At 40.8% G+C, this 20,438-nt stretch overlaps 1 protein-coding gene across 3 annotated transcripts; it reads right to left on the reverse strand.

Annotated features, from left to right (window-relative positions):
• Positions 1-1,000: 1,000 nt before the first annotated feature.
• On the reverse strand, positions 1,001-20,366 carry loco (locomotion defects). 3 transcript variants are annotated; one of them, XM_068301752.1, is made up of 5 exons: positions 20,048-20,366; positions 17,753-19,971; positions 3,093-3,917; positions 1,830-3,024; positions 1,001-1,770 (listed from the first exon to the last, which is right to left on the reverse strand). In XM_068301752.1, the coding sequence occupies exons 2-5, from the start codon at positions 19,967-19,969 to the stop codon at positions 1,184-1,186; spliced, it is 4,824 nt and encodes a 1,607-aa protein (XP_068157853.1). In that variant the 5' UTR covers positions 19,970-19,971; positions 20,048-20,366; the 3' UTR covers positions 1,001-1,183. The 3 variants fall into 3 exon arrangements, with proteins under 3 accessions (XP_068157853.1, XP_068157854.1, XP_068157855.1); XM_068301753.1 differs by lacking the exons at positions 17,753-19,971; positions 20,048-20,366 and adding exons at positions 11,015-12,210; positions 14,560-14,684; XM_068301754.1 differs by lacking the exons at positions 17,753-19,971; positions 20,048-20,366 and adding an exon at positions 6,691-7,071.
• Positions 20,367-20,438: the final 72 nt, after the last annotated feature.

Genomic DNA, 20,438 nt, shown 5'->3' on the forward strand with positions numbered 1-20,438 from the left:
TCTCCAGTACGAAATTCGCAGTTTAAAATTAAAAATTATATTGAAAATTTTGATAATTATTTAAGAAATCCACCTTCTAAGCATTTCTGTTCGCCTGGTATAATGGACATCTCGATAGTCCTCCGGGAAGCTGAAATTTTGAGGAAAAAACCAAAAATTCACTTCAAAATATCCATGGAAATACCAGGCGAACAGAAATGCATAGAAAGTAGATTTCTTAAACAATTATCAAAAATTTTAGCATACATTTTTGGGCAGTTAAATTTTTTCATTTTAAACTGCGAAATTCATACTGGAGAAAATGTGAAATACCAGGCGAACAGAAATGCATAGAAAGTGGATTGACTTTAAAATTTTCAATATATATTGCATACTTTTTTGGGCAACAAATTTTGAAAATATATAGCATACTTTTTTGGGCAGGTTACTAGTGGGCAAAGAAAATTTTGTTTTTTTGTAAAATCTCAGCTTCCCGCAGCACTATCGGGATGTCTTTCAGGCGGATCACAGTTCTCGATGCGGGGAGTCATATTATTTAACTTTCGTCCTGATCCTTTGAAGGACTCGCGAGATATTAGCTCTTTACTCTTAGAAAATAAGGCCTTTTATCTCAGCTTTCCAGGATCTGTTAGGATCTGCCATTGGAAGCAAGCCATCAAAGACTACAATCCTATGAAAGGTCATACTGATAGTCCCTTAAACGGCTGGGTTATAAGGACATTTGTGTATTTTCTGTCATGTTTCGAGAAGCTTTTTGGAAGGATATTGAAAATTCTTGAATGCAGATTGCCAGTAATGATTCTGGAGAACCAAACAAGAAACAAAACGTCCTGCCTAAATCATTCGAAAAAAATGATTTGACTTTTGTTTTTTGCTCTAAAATCCACAAATATTCTTTTTCTCAGATTTTCAAAGAATTTCTTACCACAAATTATGTCATCAGGTAAATTACATGGAAAACAGTACCTCCAAAGACTATACCGATACTTATGGGTATAACTTATTGGCTCTTATATATGTATTTATTCTTCCAATAATGTTTAAAAGTTAAGTCTAATTATAAATAATGGTGCTATATTAAATATAAAAACAGTTCGTCATAGTTAATTTAAGCTGGACAGCATGCAACGGGAATAAATATAATATATACACAAGGCTCTTAAGAGTCGTCAGACACACACGACTATACAAAACTGCTGCTGGGCTCATCCAGATAGGCGCAACGAGTGCTCGCTGACTCTAGGGATTTACGTGCCGGGTTGTCTATGGGTAATTTGTTCGCAAAAGGTCCACTGCTGCTACCTGTCGTTTTTGTGGGTGATATTGGTGTCTGTTTAGTTGGCGAGAATTTATTGCAATAGTTTCCCGTGGTTGGCTGCGGTGCAACACCCCAGTTTGATGGTTTTATTGGCAGCACCTTTGGTTTTGGTGGCAACGGAGGCGGCGCTTTGGTAGATTCATTTGGATCCTGCATGTCTGCTGGCAAATCAGTCTCTTGCTCCAGATCCACTTTCATAGGCGACACTTGTTGATGGCTTTGACTTCGGACGATGGAAAATCGCGGGGCTGGTTGGGGTGGCCCTTCCACTGTCTGAGGACTGGTCTTGCTAATGGGACTAAGATTGGCGCGCACCTTCCGTAACTTTGAGGCGGCTGCATTGAGGTTCTCCTTGTTCTTCAAGAAATCTGGTAAATCAAAGTTAATCTCTGTGCCACGTTGATCTTCCAAACGTGCCAACTGTGCTCGCTTCAGGCCCTCGAGAAGTTCATCTAAAGGATAGTAAGTAAAGATTAAAACTGAGCGAGTTCATCTAAAAGTATTAGCTAACCTTGATGCTCTGCTACTCGCTCCGTCACCTGCAACTTGACACCTGCTTTGAGCTTTGCTATAATGGGCTTTTTGGGATCTGCCGGCAATGTGGCCGCTGTCGCTCCCGTTGCTGAAAGCGCCTCCTCGGAATGTTGGCTACTACTAGTAGATTTCTTTTTGAGTTTTGGAAGCTTGCTGCTCGGAATGTTTGCTGTATTGTTGCGCTGGTGACGTCGCATGCCAAATAATGACGAAGAGCTCTCTGATGGTGCGTCATTGGATTTTATGGAACACAAATCAGTGGACTTTTTCCTATCCGCTGCCGCTGCATCTGTAGCCTTGTTTTGGAGTAGCTCATTGAACACCTTGTTGGTTAGCTCGTCCAGCTGACCTTGCGACGAGCTAGTTGTTGTTGCTGAAGGAGGAAGCGGTTTCATCGGTTTAGTGAGCTTCGGCGGCACAATATTGCCGCCGCCTGGCTGAAAATCCGACTGACGCATTACAATCTGCAGCCGCTGGCCATCAGCTATGGTAATGGGCTGCATCAGGTCGAGTGGGACCTGGGTGTCGCGAACTAGGACCACAATTCCATCCATTTTATAATTATACTTTGTCAGAATCGGTCTAATCACCTCGTGCAAATGTTTTTTGGGTTTGCTCTTTACAGAAATCACCTTGGGATCGGGCAGATCTAGTTTAAAGGCAACGCGTCGTTCGATCACCACCTCCTTGCCGGCCAAGATCTGCGATGGCTGCTGAGTGTCAATGGACTTTGTGGTTCCTTGAAACGCAATGTCGTAGTAAGGATACACCAGATTCCTTTTCTCGAGAAGGCGATCCACCAATTGACTCACAGTTTCGCCTGGCCGTGTCTGCACAATTGTCGTGGCTCCGTCGCTTAATATGACCCGACACAGGGAGCAAACACTCTCGGCACTAGCTGTCGCTCCACACGCCCCTCCCGCATCAAAGGATGACAGAGAGGAACGGGAGCTGTGCAGATCACTTAGCGAATTCTGATTGGAGGTAAGCTTTAGCGATGCACTGGACAGCAGACCCGGCGCCGGTGGCGGTAATGGAGGCGCCGGCATTAGACTATTCTGAAGATCGGACATTAGTTCGCTACGATCACGAGATTTACTTCGAGTCTTGCGGTGCCAGGGCAGTAGACTCTTACGTCGGCGATCCTCGGCGTTGCTTGCCGATTTTTTGAGCTACCAGGAGATAGAGAAGAGACATTAGAATTCGATGACAAGCAAAAAGGAATCAGTAACTAACTAACCTTGGAGGAGGCAACCAAGTGAAAATTTGTCTTCAGCAGATCATCAAGATTCACCCCGTTGTAGGGCAGGGGCTGTCCCTTTTGCTCGGCCTCCACGCAACTCTTGTATAGATCCGATCGTATGAAGCGCTGATAGCTATCGAACTTCATCAGATTGAAGATTTGCTTCTGAGCGGGAGCAAAAATGTCTGCAGCAGCACTGGCCAGATTTTCCTCTGTCAAATTACGAGCCTGTGAGTCCACATTGACGGGATCGCTGCTGCTGTTGGCCAAGTGCTTGGCAAAAATCTCACGTGCCACACTTGAACGTTCCGCCTCCGACTCGATTACGCGATAGCGTTCACAGGCCGTCCAGAAGTAAATGTTCTCCGCCGAGAACTCTTTTTTAAGGAACTCGGCAAAGGTTTGCATTCCGGCGGCATCTTGAAGCATTCGTTCAAACGATGTGCCCCACTGACTAGGCGTCCCAATGGTGGTGGAGGAGGCTTCTGGCGGTGGTATTGACGGTGTCGTATCCTGGCCGAGGATATCCACCGTCACTGCATGAACTGAAGGCGGCGCCGGTGTGGTGAGTATTTGTGGCACTTGCAAGAAACTGTGTGAAGTGGCCGCCTTTCGTTCAGCATCCAGCATCAGCGTCTTAATGTACACATCGTTGTCGGAGGCGTTCATGGAGGCAGTGCGTCTCACTAGCGGTGAATTATGTTTCTGTTGGCCCTGCTGCTGCAGCTGCTGCTTCGCCACCTTGTCGGTGCGCGGCGTTCGAAACGATGACTGACCCCAGGCTCGACGAAAAGGCGATGCATTGGCGGGCAGTGCTCGGTTCTGTATATGTACATATAAAAGAAAAGGGGAAAAGTAATTTTTCGTTAGTCACACAAAGTTCAACCAACTCATAATTTTCAAACTACTACAAATTGTGTCGGACGCATGTCATTATCATGGTCAGCAGACACCACAGACAGACCTCGCCGATAAACTTTTGAACTCCCCCGTCCTCTATGCCACTTGCCTCTCTAGAGTATCCCAAACTCTCTACCAATGTGGAACGACAACACTTGCCCACCACTTTTAAGCACTTTGTCGATAATTACTCTGTCAGAAAGAACTCTCTGAGCTGACTCTCAATGACTTCCATCTCCATTTACATAGTACATTCTCTCAATGGGGCATTTCCCACCGTTCTTCTTCCTACTCTTTGAGAAAGATTAATGAATTTCTATTTCTAAAACCCCATCATCTCATCTCTCTCTTTCAGACAGATCGGACGACTCAGCTCAAGTTTCGCATTACAATCAACTGTCTGTGCAGATAGGCACTTATATACATATGTATGTATGTACACACGATATATGTTCATCGATATAAGTATGTTTATAAATACATATGTTCATATATGTATGTATTTGTCTAATTGCTTTTTGTTTATTTTTTTTCCCATTTTTTTTTTTTTTTCGTTGTTGACGTTCATAATGGACCAAAGAGAAATTTCCAACACTTCCGGTTGAGTTTTATATGCCAAACGGATTGAGAAAAAAAAAACATATCAAGACAATTAGTCGTTTAAGGGCAAAATCAATTTTTATTCATTTCTCGTGTCTTCATTTATAGAAACCAATTTAAAATTTACCAGTTCTTTGTTATTGAAGGGAATTGAATAAAAAACATATTCCGGGTCAATAGTTCGAAATTATATAATAAATATTTAAACAAACCAGAAAAGTACAACGAAATAAATCAGTAACAAGAGAAACGACTATAAGATCTGAGCTTATTTTGAATATATGGGGAAAGTTAGATAACGATCTTCGAGTGCTAAGAAAAGTCAAGTAATTGAGTTATTCCACGTCTTCCCTCACATATGTGTGCTTGTAAGTGTATATCATATTGAATAAAAAATAAACTGGGTCAAACTACTTCAACTTCGGTTTGTTTTAGCAGGGAAGGCAACGCCTCAAAGGGTTGGCGAGGGGGCGGTGGTAAAACAACGAATTTGTGAAATTTAGAGGAAAAAAAAACGCACATACACACTAACACAGAGAGCAATAACAACTGCAAATGAGCAACAAGTAAACGCAACAAAGCGAACATAAATCAACGTTGATTGCCAAACAATAGACATGACTACGGGGAGATCGCAGGGTGGAAACGGTTGATTTGAGGTGTGTGTGTGTGTGTGTGTGTGTCTTTGGCCAATCAGTCAGTAAATAGGAAATAAACAATTTGCCAAAGTAAATAATTAAAATAATTCCAATGCCAGACTCAAAAATACTTGCAACTTGTGCAACAATTAAATTTAAACAGAGACAACGAGAGAAAGAAATGTGGCCAAGCCCCAAGCTTTCGCTGTCGCTCTCGCTATGGGCACCCTCGCCAGGGGCATATTTCTATGCTTGAGTGGACACTGACATGGACATTTTCCGGTGGTCCATTGCTCTGTGGTGCATTCACATTTACATTACCCACTCCCAGTCCAGCCACTTCCCCCTTTCTGTGGCTACGCGGTTGTTTCTTTAGATATATTAAAGTCATCATCATAGAGTCAATGCGCTGGGTTTTGCATTTCAAACGGCAAACGGCTAAAGCAAACAAACAAAATCCCACGAGTAAATTATCTTCAATAGCTTTTGGCTCAGGTTTCCACGACCATTCGTTTCTCCTCCTCCATTTCCAACACGATAATTTCTTTCTTTATACTTGCTGCACACTCTTCGCCTCCTTAAGGGTAGGGCGACACTTTGGTGTTAAAATTTTGTAGCCCATATTAGAGGAAAAAGATGGACCCAACCTGTTGGTGGCACTTAATTAAGCGAAAATAAGTTCCCTACCTCCCGAGCATTTCTATTACGGTGGTAATTTGGGCCAGAAACCGAAACCTGAAGAAGGAAAACCACAAACTGTTCACATTTTTGACGGTCTGATGGACACATGTTAATGGAAAATAGCGAATGGTTTTCGATGAGTTGTATAACAAGGCACATACATACATATAAGGTGATGTGGAGCGATACGAAACGAGGTGGAGAGGAATTCCTATCAAGAACCGATAAGTAGAGCTCTACGTGCTCTGGATCGACTATAGAAACCGATCGAGGTATACATATATAAAATTTAACACGTATTTTAGTCGCCATTTAATACCGATCGGAAGAGTTAAACCCAACACGCATATCACACTCTTTCATTGGAAATTTGTGCTTGTAAAGTTATATTATATACATATGTATACTTGTATAGAAAAAAATGGTGATAACAAATAATGACAAAGAATTGTAAGTGTCTCACAGAAAACCCCCACGAAAACCGATTTCTTTGAAAAGTGTGCCGGAAAATAAGACGTCCCAAGAATTTCTTGAATAATCATCAAACAGCATGCAGGGAATGGGGAGAAAAGTGAAGTTAGTATAGTGGGTGGGGGGCTGGAGTGAGAGTAAAGTTAAAGTTGGGGGGTGTATATATGTATATAGAAATACAGAAGTGCTTATGCAAATGATTAACTAACCATTTATGTGTATGTGTATAAACAAAGTTGATAAACCCGAAATGGCTTCTTGTATGCAGAATGAGAGGGACAGAAAGGAAAAGAGCCAGAACCTACCCGATGCAAATTTTATGTTTTCTCTTTCTTTGCTATATTATATTCCAAATTCCATGCAAGATATTCTCAAGGTGTGTCGCAGTTATACTTGTTGTTGGTAGTTTTGTTTTATTTTTTGCGTGGGCAAATGCAAAGAAAGCGAAAACGTGACGCTTTTGTCAATTTAGTTTTATTCTTTTATTCATTTTCATCACCAATTGTATATGCTCTTTGGACTCTTCGTCAGTCTGACTGGGAAGGGGGCGAACGCGCGACTTGGCGGTTTACAATAACTTTAATTTTTTCAATTTTTTTTCTCACACACAATTTCAACCACTCGCACACGATATACATATGTATGTAGGAATCTGAACTCTGCCGAGAAACGAACTCGTAGCACCGACGTATACAAACTAACTGAAGATGTGAGCGCTAAATCTCAAAAAGACACACAGTGAGTAACAGACAGTGAGAGAGAGCGGCCCCAACAGCTGCTGCATTGTGGGGCGTAATGTTCACACACACACACGACGACGACGATCACAATGCACTGTGGGACGCCGAGCCGTTTTTTGAGCACTTTATTCAAAAATGTATGATTAATAATAATTTTCAGTCTCATTACATTGCGTGAGGTAATAAATATATTTTGCAACTATTTTTAGAGAAAATGGGCGTGGCATCTCGCCTCCACGGTGAAAAAACAGTATTTTGGCCAAAAAAGTATGCAAAGTATTTTATCAAACATAATACTTTTCATACAACCGTTGTAATTTTAATAATTTCTTTAAATTTAGGGCCAAGATTCATAGAAATGCATTTGCAAGCTTTTTTGTAAGCTTAAAGAGAAAATCAAGGCTTCTGAATGTCCATTTTTATGCGGAAAGTGTTTTTAAAATCTGCGATTCTATTGTTTTTCTTGGCGTGAAGGTTTGGCTTATATGTATGTACAGCAACCAGCAACCTTGTAATATACCTTTCCGCTTTTAGTAGTTAACCTTATTTTCTGATTCGTACTACTCTTTGTAGGTGCATAAATGAGACATTAAAGTCGCACAAACAATTTTTGTACTGTTATTGGAGCTATTCCCTATTATTCGAAAGGTCGTATGCATCTGCCATCTAAAAGATTGAACTTAAAAACATCCAAATTGGTCCTATATGTTTTGGTGCAATAAACTACAACACTACATGCGCCTGCAACCTATGAACATTATCTCGATATGCTTTATTCCTAAATCGTGTTTTCCTGCTATGTTAAAATCTCGTCCCTAGCAGAAATTTGAGGTTATGCGATAAAAAGTTAAATTGCAAAAAAAGTGGTTATTTGTGGACATTGAGACTTCTATATTTTACAAAGAATTGATTATTCTATCCAATAGTAAAAGTCTTAGACTGCACACTGGTAAACATTTTTTTTAAACTTTACCTAAAGTTAAGATTTCGTTATAAGTTTTGTTTTTGCGAGTTGCTCAGAATGACACAAATTTTAAGGCACACACCTAAACTTGTTACAAATTAAATATACTTACACATAGTACAAACCCGACTTTTTCAATTGCATCTACAGTTTTATCAATAACGTTTCTTCTTTCAAAAGTTATATACTCTCAAAGTCAAGCAACAATTTGCAATAAACGGAAGGGAATTCATTCTGTTCCCAACACTTCAACAACGTTTTTCTCGAAAGTGTTGAAAAAATTTGAAAAAGCAAGTATGCAGAAATATGCATTGATGTTCTATCTATAAAGTGGCATCAAAACATTTCGATTTCATTAACTTTTAAAAATTTACTTAAGTGCTCAAAAAACGGCTCGGCGTCCCTATGTGCCATGGCTCTCTCGTTTTCGAGTTGGTGTGTTGTTGTTGTTTGTCCGTTTATTACTCACTCTCAGTTTGTTATATGTACATACATATGTATTTGCCTATTTGCCCAGCACCGGCTGCTTATGAATGAACTACATTGAATCGAGACCCACTCAAAAGCAGTTGTGGGTGTGTTTTTGTTTTGCTCTCCCTCTATCTATCTATCTTGCCTTTATAACACTCTCTCTATCTCGTGCCCTCTCTCTTGCATCAAGTGACGCATTTTTTTGTTTAGCAGCTGCTGTCTTTAATTAAATGTTGTTTCGTTTTCGTTTTTTTGTTCGGTACGTCTCCTTTGTCTTCTTTTAGTCAACATTGCCAATTAATTAAGTTGCTTAAGACATTTTTAACAATTTATCACACATTTTGTTGTCGACCTCTCAAACGCCTTGCTCTCTTCAACAACCCACAAACCATTTCCTTTTTCTTCTTTGCATGCCCATATAAGTATGCAAATCAAATATTTTAATGATCTTCCACAATCGGAATAAGACATTTTTTAACATGTTCAAAAGATCTTAAGACTGAGTGACCAGCGAAGTAGATCAAGTTTCAATTTTATGAAATGAAAACCATGTTCGACAGTTAATTTATTTACATACATATATACATACATATGTATATTTTCTCTCTCTTTCTTTTTGCAAATATTTAAACTCAATTACTTTCTATAAATATCCCGAAAAGCAAAACAAAGTTGCGAATAAATTAAACAAGACATTTTTTTTTTTTTTTACAGCTATAAACAAAGAGCTAGAGACAATTGAACTAATTAAAATGCCAAAAGCAGGCGAACGGTCTGTAGTTTTAGTAGGAGAAGCAAAAAGGAATGCGGGCGATTCTTGTTGTTGTTGTTCTTGTTTGGTTGATATATTAAGTTATTTGCACATATCCATGTACACACATACATACACACACACACACATGTGTACATAAACAAAACACGCGTGAAAGAAAGACCCCCCATTTGTGGCACATGACCAGGCTAAAAACCTAAAAATTCCAAATTCGATTTCAATTTCTATGTGTACATATACAGCGCACCACCCCTTTTTTTCTATCCAAGAACAGATCTCTATAATTTTACAGTTATTTATGATTTGTTTAGCAAGTGAAAATAACCAAAAACCTAAATTACTTTCCATAGTTTTACGCATATCTCAATGTACATATTGGTTCTATATTGGCTTTATGTGAGATATGCGTGCCATTTGATCCATCCCTCTGAGTTCTCTCAGTATATATAGAGTATTTTCAGCTTACTCGAAATATTTTTGAACAATTGCGACCGCTGTGCATTAAATTAAATATCCGGCATGCTTCTGTTTTTGTTGTTCTTTGTTCATTTGATGGAATTTAATGCGGGCTATATGCGTTTATTCCGCTGATATATGCCAAGCGGAAGAATGAATCGGATGGGACTAGATTGGCTTGCCATGCCCGAACAGCTCCCGGCAACCCTATTACTTCTTGGTGAGCCCTTCTTTTTTATTATAATATAGAATAGATTATTATGTATTCAATTTGCTTTATTAATAATAAAAATGGAAGTTTTACTCGTTTTGGACACGGACTGACCATAAGACATACATACATACATACAGAGATGATAGACATTGAAAATACTGGCGATGAGTTGCTTAAAAAACAAAAAAATAAAAAGTGAAATGCCTCAGCAGCAAAGTCAACAGGTGTCGCATCGCCCATAAAAATGCGACAATTAGAAAGTCTCATTATGGTAAAACAAAGTGGGTGTCGGGGTGTTTGGGGTGTCGTAAAACAAGACCCAAGTGAAATTATTTATATTTCTTCCAAATTGTTGCCTATAATAAGCAGAATTCCCAACTGAAACTTAAGTTGAAACATTTTGGTGCAAAAGTAAGCTAAAAATGTCAAGACTGCAGTTGTTATTGTCCAACTAAATACTTATTAAAATATACATAACATATCTGAAACGCAATACATTTTAGATCAAATCTACACTCTCTTGCCAATAAGTTTCCCCCACGTAAATATCAGTTCTGACCTGATCTTACCCTAAACAATCGATCGTTGAGATGGGATGAGAAAAACAAAAACATTTAATGAAATTTATGATAATTATTTGCAAACAAGTGTACTTTATTGGCATATAAACTAATACTAAATGGCAAATTCTTATTTAATGTAGACCCTTAATGGATGGCATCGATCAACGATCGATATCCAATCTGAATCCGAGAAATGCTAAACACTATTTAAAAATATGGGAGTGCGCTTCGATGGAATCTCTGATGGGACCATATGGTCGCCAATTAGGCGGAACGCGATGTGATATACAAAATGATGGACGATGACTTGAGTGTAAATAAACAGTGGTGTTCCAGTGAACAAAATATGTGCGGCACAGCAACTGATGGATGGGGCCCAGCTGGGGCCAGCACCCAAGATTCATTCATACGATTCAAAGCGAGAAGAGATGGCTCTAAAAGTGACTCACGCGTATAACGTTGGTGGCATCGCCCAGAACAGGTGGCTTGGTGAAGTCCATTTGCTGCATGGCATCCGGATCGCTTATGGAACGGCGCAGTGTGGTTACCGAGGCGCGTTTGGCATGGAAGGATCCACGTAGAAAGCGGGCAAATTCGCAAGCCGCACTCTTGCCAGCCTTGCAGACGGCTCGGGGTGGTGTGATCTTGAAGCTGGGCAACAGGGGTGCATGCATCTCAAAGGAGGAGTCTGGCGATTGGGAGCTGGAAGAGCTGGCAGAAGAACTGCTGCCCTGCAATGAATGAAGGGACGTCAAATTGGAGCTGGCTGAACTGATGCCATCATCATGATCGTCTTCCTCGGCGTCAAAGCAGCTACTAAGCTGGTCTCTTGGCAAGGGAGAACACCCTAGATGAGAATCCTGATCATTTTCCCTGTTGTCGGCGCTGGTGGGATTAACACGGAGCAGGACGTGAGAATTTGTGCGACTTTCTGTCTCCTGTTCGCTTAACTTGCGACTGCCACTGCGACGTTTGGCCGCCGAACTGAAGAACTGCAGGACGCGCGACGCACTGCGGCAGCTTCGCCGTTCGGCCTGAACCCTAGCCAGAGCCATGGGTGGGGGCATTAGATCTTCTGCTTCGGCATATTTCCGTTGACCCCTGGCAGCACCATCCAACTGCTGCTGCAGCTGCACCTCCTCCTCCTGCACCACCTCCTCGACTATATTGATGTGCGGTGAGGCACTTCGTCTGCCGCTGGCACTGCGATAAATTTCCTTGGCTTTGCGGCAAATAAACGGCGAGCTGCATTTGGATGATGTCGTTTTCTTGTTGGGTGTACTGCTAGCCTGATGCTGTTGGTGCAGTTGTTGCTCCGTCCCGCGCTTCTCAAAGTCCTGCACAAAGCGGGTCAAACTCTCGCGATCCAACTCGGTGAGGCAGCGATGACGCGAATGATGATAATGGGCATTTCCAGTAGTTTGCGTGGGCCCGGCCGAGGGATGAGGGCTGGCCATAATTCTTTTGATCTCGAAGCTGCTATCAAAGGTGCTAGAGTCGTTCAATTGGCTCAGCGACTGAGCAAATCGTTCCACCATACTGGAAATACTTTGATTACTGTTGTTTGATTGTGTTGGTTTTGATGGTGTTTTGTCATTTATTGTTACTTTATTATAATTATTATTGTTCATGACGCGCAAATTAACTAAAAAAAATGTATTAAAAATGTAGAACTTGTTCTTTTTCACTTCTCTTTCAGTTTGTCTGTGCAATTAAAACGCAAAGTTCTTGGTCGGGTTATTTTTCCGGGACACGTTCGCGTTGTTTGACTATTAGCTTCTGACTGAATTTTCCTGGCCAAATAGCCAAGCAAATGTAAACTTTGTGCCGCACACATACTCACACAACGCATACCCCCATTCATGGAAATGAGTGAGAAAAGCAATTTTCCTATGCAAATTGAGAATGATGTTGTTGTTGTTGCTTCAGAGGAGGGGGAATCCTTCCTTCCGAACGCCTTCACACATTCGAGGCCAGGCGCCTGCGCACTTGAGACGCCAACCCATCGAGACGAGACTTTGCTATGTGTATGCCATTTCTTTTTGGCCATAACGACAACACTTTGGCCCATTCAAATCGTGCTTGGCATGCCAAAGATTCTAAACCGACTGTGACGGAAATTGTCACTTGTCTGGAGCATCTCTATTATGGTTAGAAGAGTCGGATGATGCGTCATATCCACTATGATTTCTTTTGCCTTAATCATGAGGTAAACGAGTGTGTGTGCTCACGAGTTCGAAAGTCGATTAACGCATAAGCCATTAATGAGGTCAGAACCATAGAGATCCACACAAATGTATAACGAATTCTAAACAATTTCTTATAAAAATTAATATCTTATCAATAAACAAATAAAAGAAACTCAGCCAGAAAGTGGCAGGCTGCATATGTTACCCTATTAACAACACCAAATAAAGTTGAGTCTTAAAAGTGTATGGGTTGGCCATTAAAATTCCCAGATTCAGCAAATCTATGTCTGTTTGGAGAGGAACAGACCTCTAACCTTCAAGTTAATAGAATATCATATCAAATCAAGGTATGGCGGCTTTTACTCTTTTCCCCTACTTAGTATAGGGTATATGGAAAATTGTTTATTTGGGCAAATAAATAAATGTGGCAAGGCGCAAACGAAGCGAAATTGCGCTTTAATATACATAGAACGAAAGGCCTTTAATAGCCCTGACCTAAAAGAAAACTAAACTAAATATTTAAGATTCTAGAAACGTGACTAGAATGGAAAAACTTTCCAAATACATATTCTTCTTTGGTTTATCTGGCGAACGCTTCCTTTAAGAATTCGTCATCTGCATGGAGGAAAATTAAATTAGTTTTGCATTTTTTTTTTTTACATAAATAATGAATGAGGAGAATGCATCGTTTGAATTGTTAGCCATTAATGAGGCCCATACACACAAATGTATGTACATATGTACATATATTGTGCACGGTTGAGCACAAGCCACTTCTCCGTAGAGTAATGACTAAGACCACGAACGGGACTCAATCGGAGGAGATCGTGTGGCTCACGAATCAAGATGAAAGCGGTAGTGACATCATTTCATACTTTAACTTGACTGATAATTACAACAGCATCGGATCTTATCTACGACCGAGTCAGTCACAGTCAAGATCGATTATTATTATTTTCGTGATCATTTATTGCAAATTTTCATACACCCATCACCACCACTTCTTACCCCTCCTCTTTTATTTCGTAGAAAACTATTTGTGGAGTGATTAAATCGAAAGCTGTCTACTTTTTGGGCAAGGTTTTTATATGGAAATCGAACACGATCAAAAATTTGTGTGAATTGCTTTGAAATTTTAAGTGGAATTTTTTTTTTTTTCATTTTCGCTTACAGCTAAAGCAAATAAATAGGGAATGTGTGGGCAGGCAGCAGCAGCAGCAGATATTTACAGGAAATTAGGGAAATCACTTTGAGGATCGTTAATCTCGTTTATAACCTGGGTAATACTTTGCGTTTTAATGGCACAGTTTGCTATTTTGTGGGTTATTTAAAAGAGTTCTGCTTAAAGTTTATAAACACACACACACACACGCACAATGCCAGATTATGGAATTTAGTATAAATCAACTTTGACTAGTTTTTTTTCTTTGGTTGTTCATGTGGGGGTGGCGATGGGAAATTACCGCGACTGCGTCACTAAAACAAATATTTGCATATTTTTAGATCGGTTGCGTTTTTGGGGGCCTATATCAAGGTAATGCGTTAAACATAACAACATTCTGGTGTAAGAGAATCGGGATTGGGGATCGTTTGTTTTTCATATTTCTCTGTTTTCTGTTGATTTAGCGGAATTTATTTTTAGACCCATTCACACATCCATCCACATTCGAGGCAATAGTCAAGAGTTCAATTGACTGCAATTATTGTTTTGTTAGCGAATAATTTTCTGGCCAGTTCTCAATGATTTTTTTTTTTTTTTTTGATTGATTATGGGCGGCATTTGGTTAACTTTTTTAAACACATACACAAGGAAAATATTTTCGATTTCTTGATTCTTGGTCGTTGTGCCGCGAATTGTGAAAATATATATGATTCCAAAGCAGTTTTTTTTATTTATTTTGAGCAACAACAATAAAAATTTCCATGTGCGTTGCTAACGAACTGCGATCGAAAACTGACTCAGACTTTGTGCGAGCCATGAGCTGTTAACGACATTTTCATATGCTGTTGTCTTAACTTGGCTCAGGTGAACACAGAGAGCAACAACAATCGCATTATAGCTGACAGCTGTAGCTCTGTAGACAGGCAGAGACCAGTGTGAGACCCAGGTGGAGAGAGAAGAGAGCATGCGCGCGCGTTTTTCTATGGCCACAACAGACACAGACAGGGGCGGTTTGGCTTACAAGGCAATTTTTGCGGTTACATTCCCAGTTGCCCCGCTCAGAGGAGTTAGTCATTCGACAGGCCAACGACAGCAACAACATCAACACATATACGAGTCAGAGTCAGGTGTTTTGTCCATATGCCTCTCTTATGCCTTACCTGTCGACTTTCTGCCTAACTTTAATGTCACGGGGAATTTTAACTTTATGAGCGACAATTTGAATGTATGTATTGAATGCCCTTTAAGAATCAGTAGTCAAATTTTTTCTAACTAAACACAGGTGTAGATGTCCATCTATTAGGATGGTAGGTATGATATTTTAGTTTATAGAGTATTAACAGGGGCATTTATTGACAGTCGAAATGGGCCCTTTTCATCGGAGAACAAAACTTATATCGTCAAGTGTCTGTTTCTTTCATCTTTTCGGGTTTTTTGTTTTTAGCTTTAATGGTCATATCAATCGACAGGTTACGTGCCGGTGGCACAAGGTTTTTATTAATACATATATGTATATATATTATATATAATTATTAGCACAGTTTTTTTTTGTTTTAACACAGAAATATTACTTCTGACGTACTTTGGAACAGAACATTTTATTTCATTTATTTACTTTTCCCCCTTAACGTTATCAAAAAAACAAAAAATACGAAACGCACATAAACACAGACCCACACACACACACACATGTTGGAGCTATTTGATCTGCTAAATTTAAAGAATTTAAAAATAAATTGTTTGTGCATGGCCTTTGGCATTTGTGTTGATAACAACAACAAAACAAACAAACATTATAACTGTATAGATAAAGTCAAACATGTTTGTTGCCATGACATGGCATGGCATGCCATCGGTTAGATATCAGATATTCCAACCACATATATAGTCAGCTGGCAAATACGTTATAAAAAAAACAAAATACAAGTGTAAACGCAGTCATGGGTGAGGGCAACTTTTGTGGCTTATTCTAGACGAGAACGAATCTGGTAATAACTAAAAGTCAAATGCTAAGTCCATTTCCCATGACGATCCACAAGCCAACGAAGCGTTCGAAGGAAGAAAACAAGTAGTAACGATCATTTGGCACTGTCTGCCCCTTGGGATATTTAACAGTGACTCTTTGAGGGTTGTTTTTCGTTTCACCTGTGACGGCATGTGCCACCAGCAGACGAACAAATTCACTTGCCGCCAAAAAGAACCGAATCAACCTGTTTGAGTTGAGGTCTAAAGATTGCGTGTTCAGCTTACACTGGTCACGATATGTGTCTATTTATATTCCCTCATATTTATTAATTAAATTACTCAAATGCCTATATCTAACATGTGCAACAAAAATAACTGCCAAATAGAAAATTTATGTGAAAAATTTAAAAGAAACGGCTACTGCTTTGCAAATATTTTGATTAGAACTTTCGATTTTCCACAGTTATAGCTTTCTTGGATCTGTTGTTCTTATATACATATGTAAATCGAGATCAGGCAACAAATGTTAACCAGAAAGGTCATATGGAAGCCAAATGAGTTATTAACCATCATCAATATATACTTTAAGCTTACCACATTCTCGACATTCTCCTCCGAGTAGAGACCGCAAACAAGTTCTCGAAATGACATTTTTTTGCATTGATCGGCAGCAGCAGTTGAAAGCAATTGCACTTCACTTTCCGATTTGTTGTGGCTTTTGGTTTTAATTTATTGATAAATATATAAATTATATTGTTTTATTTTCAGGCTCACACACACACACAATAACACTTATAGGTGACGTTGAACTGGAGCTCTCCTCTTGAACTGACAGAACTTGAACTTTTTATGGAGCAACTTTTTTTGTAAGATTTCTTTATCATAAAACAAAAAGTGCATAATTAATGAAAAAGAAAACAAAACAGACAGCACAGCGAAAGTGAAAACCGCAACGACGACGACAACAATAAGAATAAGGAAAAAATAATAATCGCATGTTGTCAAATCGAAAATCAAACTAAGTTATGAGAACCGACCGACCGACGATAGCTCCTAAGAATCTCGTGTAGAGGGAGAGAGACAGGGAGCATGACAAAGGTCAGCAGAGAAATATAAATACATATATTTATTAAAAATATATATAGATGTATTTCTGTACGTGTATTCCCATTAATTGGTTTAGATTGAATTAAGCGCGTTGTGAACGCTTCGCTTCCAGTTGAGGGGAGTGACGTCACAAGGGCACTATATTTATTTTTGAACGCGGTAGATTCCACTCTCTCCACTCTCTTATCAATCAAGTGACGCAAACGCTGAGTGATAAGCAGTTTGAAGCATAATCAGAGGAGTGGTGTGAGAATATTTTAAAAAGAATTTACTTTGAAAAGGAGCTAGATGCACTGCGAATACCTATTACTAAAGCAACGCGTATACTACTGAAAGTTATGGATGGGGATAACGCCCCAACTCGCTGGACAGAGGAACCAAATGGCACGCATACTGCCACAGATTACCCACTGTGTTATTTGGAATATGGTGTGTGTGTGTGTGTGTGTGTGTGTGTGTGAGTATCTGTGTCTTATCGTGGGGCAGAATAAAGATTGTGTGCTCTGTGTCTGTGTGTGTAGTAGACAGAGCGACGATAAGTTCACGTAACAGTATGCGGTGGTGATATCCAGGTAAACAAAATACGGTTAAACTTTCAACATGGTAGGTATGGGTTCTCCCATAACACAGGGTTGTCAAAGACAGAAAAGGCGATGACAAATTCTATAATAATAAAATTACAAAGAATTTCTGGCCAACTTTGAGAACTTAACCTAACGATACATGCTTATATGGCAAATTTATTGGAATTATTTTTAACTTACCCCCAAATCCGGTTCACTATTTGTAGCTTCTAGTAGGCAATTTGTGGTCGACGTTATTGATGATATTCGATCTTGGTGGGCTGCTTTGTGTATATTCTGCAAACTGGTCCAAGTGTCCATGTTGTCCACGATATTAGTGTTTGATGTTGCTGATGGAATGATGTCAATGGCCTCGAATCCTAGGGTATGACGCGATCCCGGCTTGCCAAACACCTGGACACTGAGCTTGTGCGGCGTTGTTGTTGTAGTTGACGGCGTTAAATCTACGGCCAGTGAGCGGCGCATTTTTCGAGGCACACATGAGGGATGGACAAATCGGATGTCTCGAGTCTCGTTATCGTCCAGTGAGGGAGCCGCCGAATGCAACGAAATGTCATCCATGGACGCAACAGCAGTCAAAACAGAGAGTGACGGTGAATCATCATCATTCTCCATAAGAAGATTTAGGACATCATCACAAGAACGGGTGGCAGTTAGATTTGTGGCTGGGCTCTTGATTAGATTGAAGCTGGCCAAAAGATTCGGACGACGTAGCGAAGATATTGCTGGTGGTGAATTTGGACTAAAATCGGGCATGGCTCGCACAGTTAGACGATTGTCGGGAATACCCACAATGCCTTGAGGACGTGCTGGGGCTGGTAGACCATGGGCAGCTGCAGGATGCTGGACTGCCTGGGCAGCTGCTCCTCCTCCACCATTTCCAAGGAAATCCACGACGACAATGCGATCGGAAATGTTTGTGCAATCGTTATTGAAACCAATTCCCGAATCCGAATTTGATGTGGTTGTAGACATCTCACTATGATTCGACGGTTGCGGCGAGTGGGCAGCGGAGCCTCCTGCCACTATTACTCCTCCTCCTCCGACTTCACATTCCGGTTGGTGACCGCGACTAGCGGGGGGTAGTATTCGCATGGTGTACATGCTGCGTATTAGATTGACCACATACTCCGAGTTGTTGGGAAACTCTAGGCAGAGATTAGAGATCGGATCTTGCGTGCATTCCAAATGAAACTCATTAGCTCTCTGTATATGTTGGCCGTGTTCAATGAGTTTGGTGTCGATAACAAAGACATGACAACTATGCGAGATGCTAATGTGTCCACCATTTCTACCACCAACACCAACACCACCACCTCCTCCTCCTGCATTGAAGGCTTCATATTCTTCCTCGATTTGGGTGTTGTGTATGGCGCTGGTCACAAGACCAAAGAAACGATTCTCGCTCTCAGACGATGAGCTTACATAGTTAAGCCTCGAAGAGGCGTAAGTGGCCAAGGCACTGCCATTGGAGCTCTGTAGAGTGAGGCTATCAGGTGTGATGCCCATCAAGACAATGGTGGGTTGACGCTTTTCCTGTCGCAGTTTACGAATACACGAGCGCACAGTCTGTAGCTTGGAGCTGTGCGAAATCTGCTTGGGCATCTCAATCGTGCCCAAGTAACCTACAATGACACGATATTCTAAAGCTGCACTGCCTACCACCCGCACCATGGCACTAACATTGGCCACGTCCGCTTGTCCCGAACCCGCACAAACTTTGGCCAGCTGGACGAGTGGCGCGTCTTCTAGTACAGGGCGCAGCGGCAGTGTAGACCGCTGCTTGGATTCATCCGCATCTTCATGGGCAGCATCTGTAGCAGCCGAAGGCGGTGGCTTCTTTTGCGGTGAGTTGCGCAAACGATTCATCTTAGATTTGTGATGCAAAAAGCGCGGCTTGTGGCGTAAACTGGCGGCCACCAGCTGGCCGCGAGCACTTCGTTGCAGCAACAATGGATTAGCATGGGCATTCTCTTCATCCGAACTGTCTGAATAGTAATTCTCGGCGATCTGCATACGTATGCTGCCAAAAGAGTTTCCAATCAGTTGAACAACCGTTTCGTGTGGCAGCTTGGACACATTCAAACCATTCACGGAAATGAGAAAGTCTCCGGAACGCAGACCCGCCTGCTCAGCGGGAGAATTGCTGATGATGCAAGACAGACGACACGGCTGTTGGCCAGAGATGGTGAAGCCAAATCCATTGTAGCCTCGACGGACATCGACAGTTCGAGTTCCATTATAATTGTAATTGGGACGCTTTTTGCGACGTCGTTGATGTTGCTGCTGCGCTATGGCTGACGTGGAAGCCACTGGAGGGGTGGAGGAGGCAGACACTGAAACAGGAGGCATCTCGCTCGAGCTGGTTATGGGTAATGGCGGATGGTGATGATGCATGGCTGAAATGGCATGAATCAAATGACAAGCGATAACTTAAATGGTCTTCATCTAGAGGAAGAGGAGGATTTGTCCCACCTTTTTCATTGATGCAAGTTTCGCTCTGGAATGCGGTTTGTTTTCTGGCTGCTGCTGCTGCCCCCTGTCCCTTTTTGGTAGTAGATTCACTCACTCTATCTCTTTCTCACTCACATTAGTACTCGAGTGCAAACAGAAACATATGTACATATCTTGTTGCACTGTCTCAGAAGTGGAAAATTATCAAATTAACACTTACACAACGTGCAAAAAAGTTCACTACTATAATTACAACACTTTTTAAACAAAATATTATATGTTAAATATTATTTTTTCAATAAAACTAAACCACAAAACAAAGCGCAAGCGCAGCCTATATAAAAAAAAACTATTAATGCGAACAGTTGGCAGCACCATTTTGGGTTGGCATTAGTAAGCCGTTGCTTATAAA

The sequence above is a fragment of the Drosophila tropicalis genome, unplaced genomic scaffold, assembly GCF_018151085.1.
Source record: "Drosophila tropicalis isolate 14030-0801.00 unplaced genomic scaffold, ASM1815108v1 contig_878, whole genome shotgun sequence".
Classification (NCBI taxonomy): Eukaryota; Metazoa; Arthropoda; class Insecta; order Diptera; family Drosophilidae; genus Drosophila; species Drosophila tropicalis.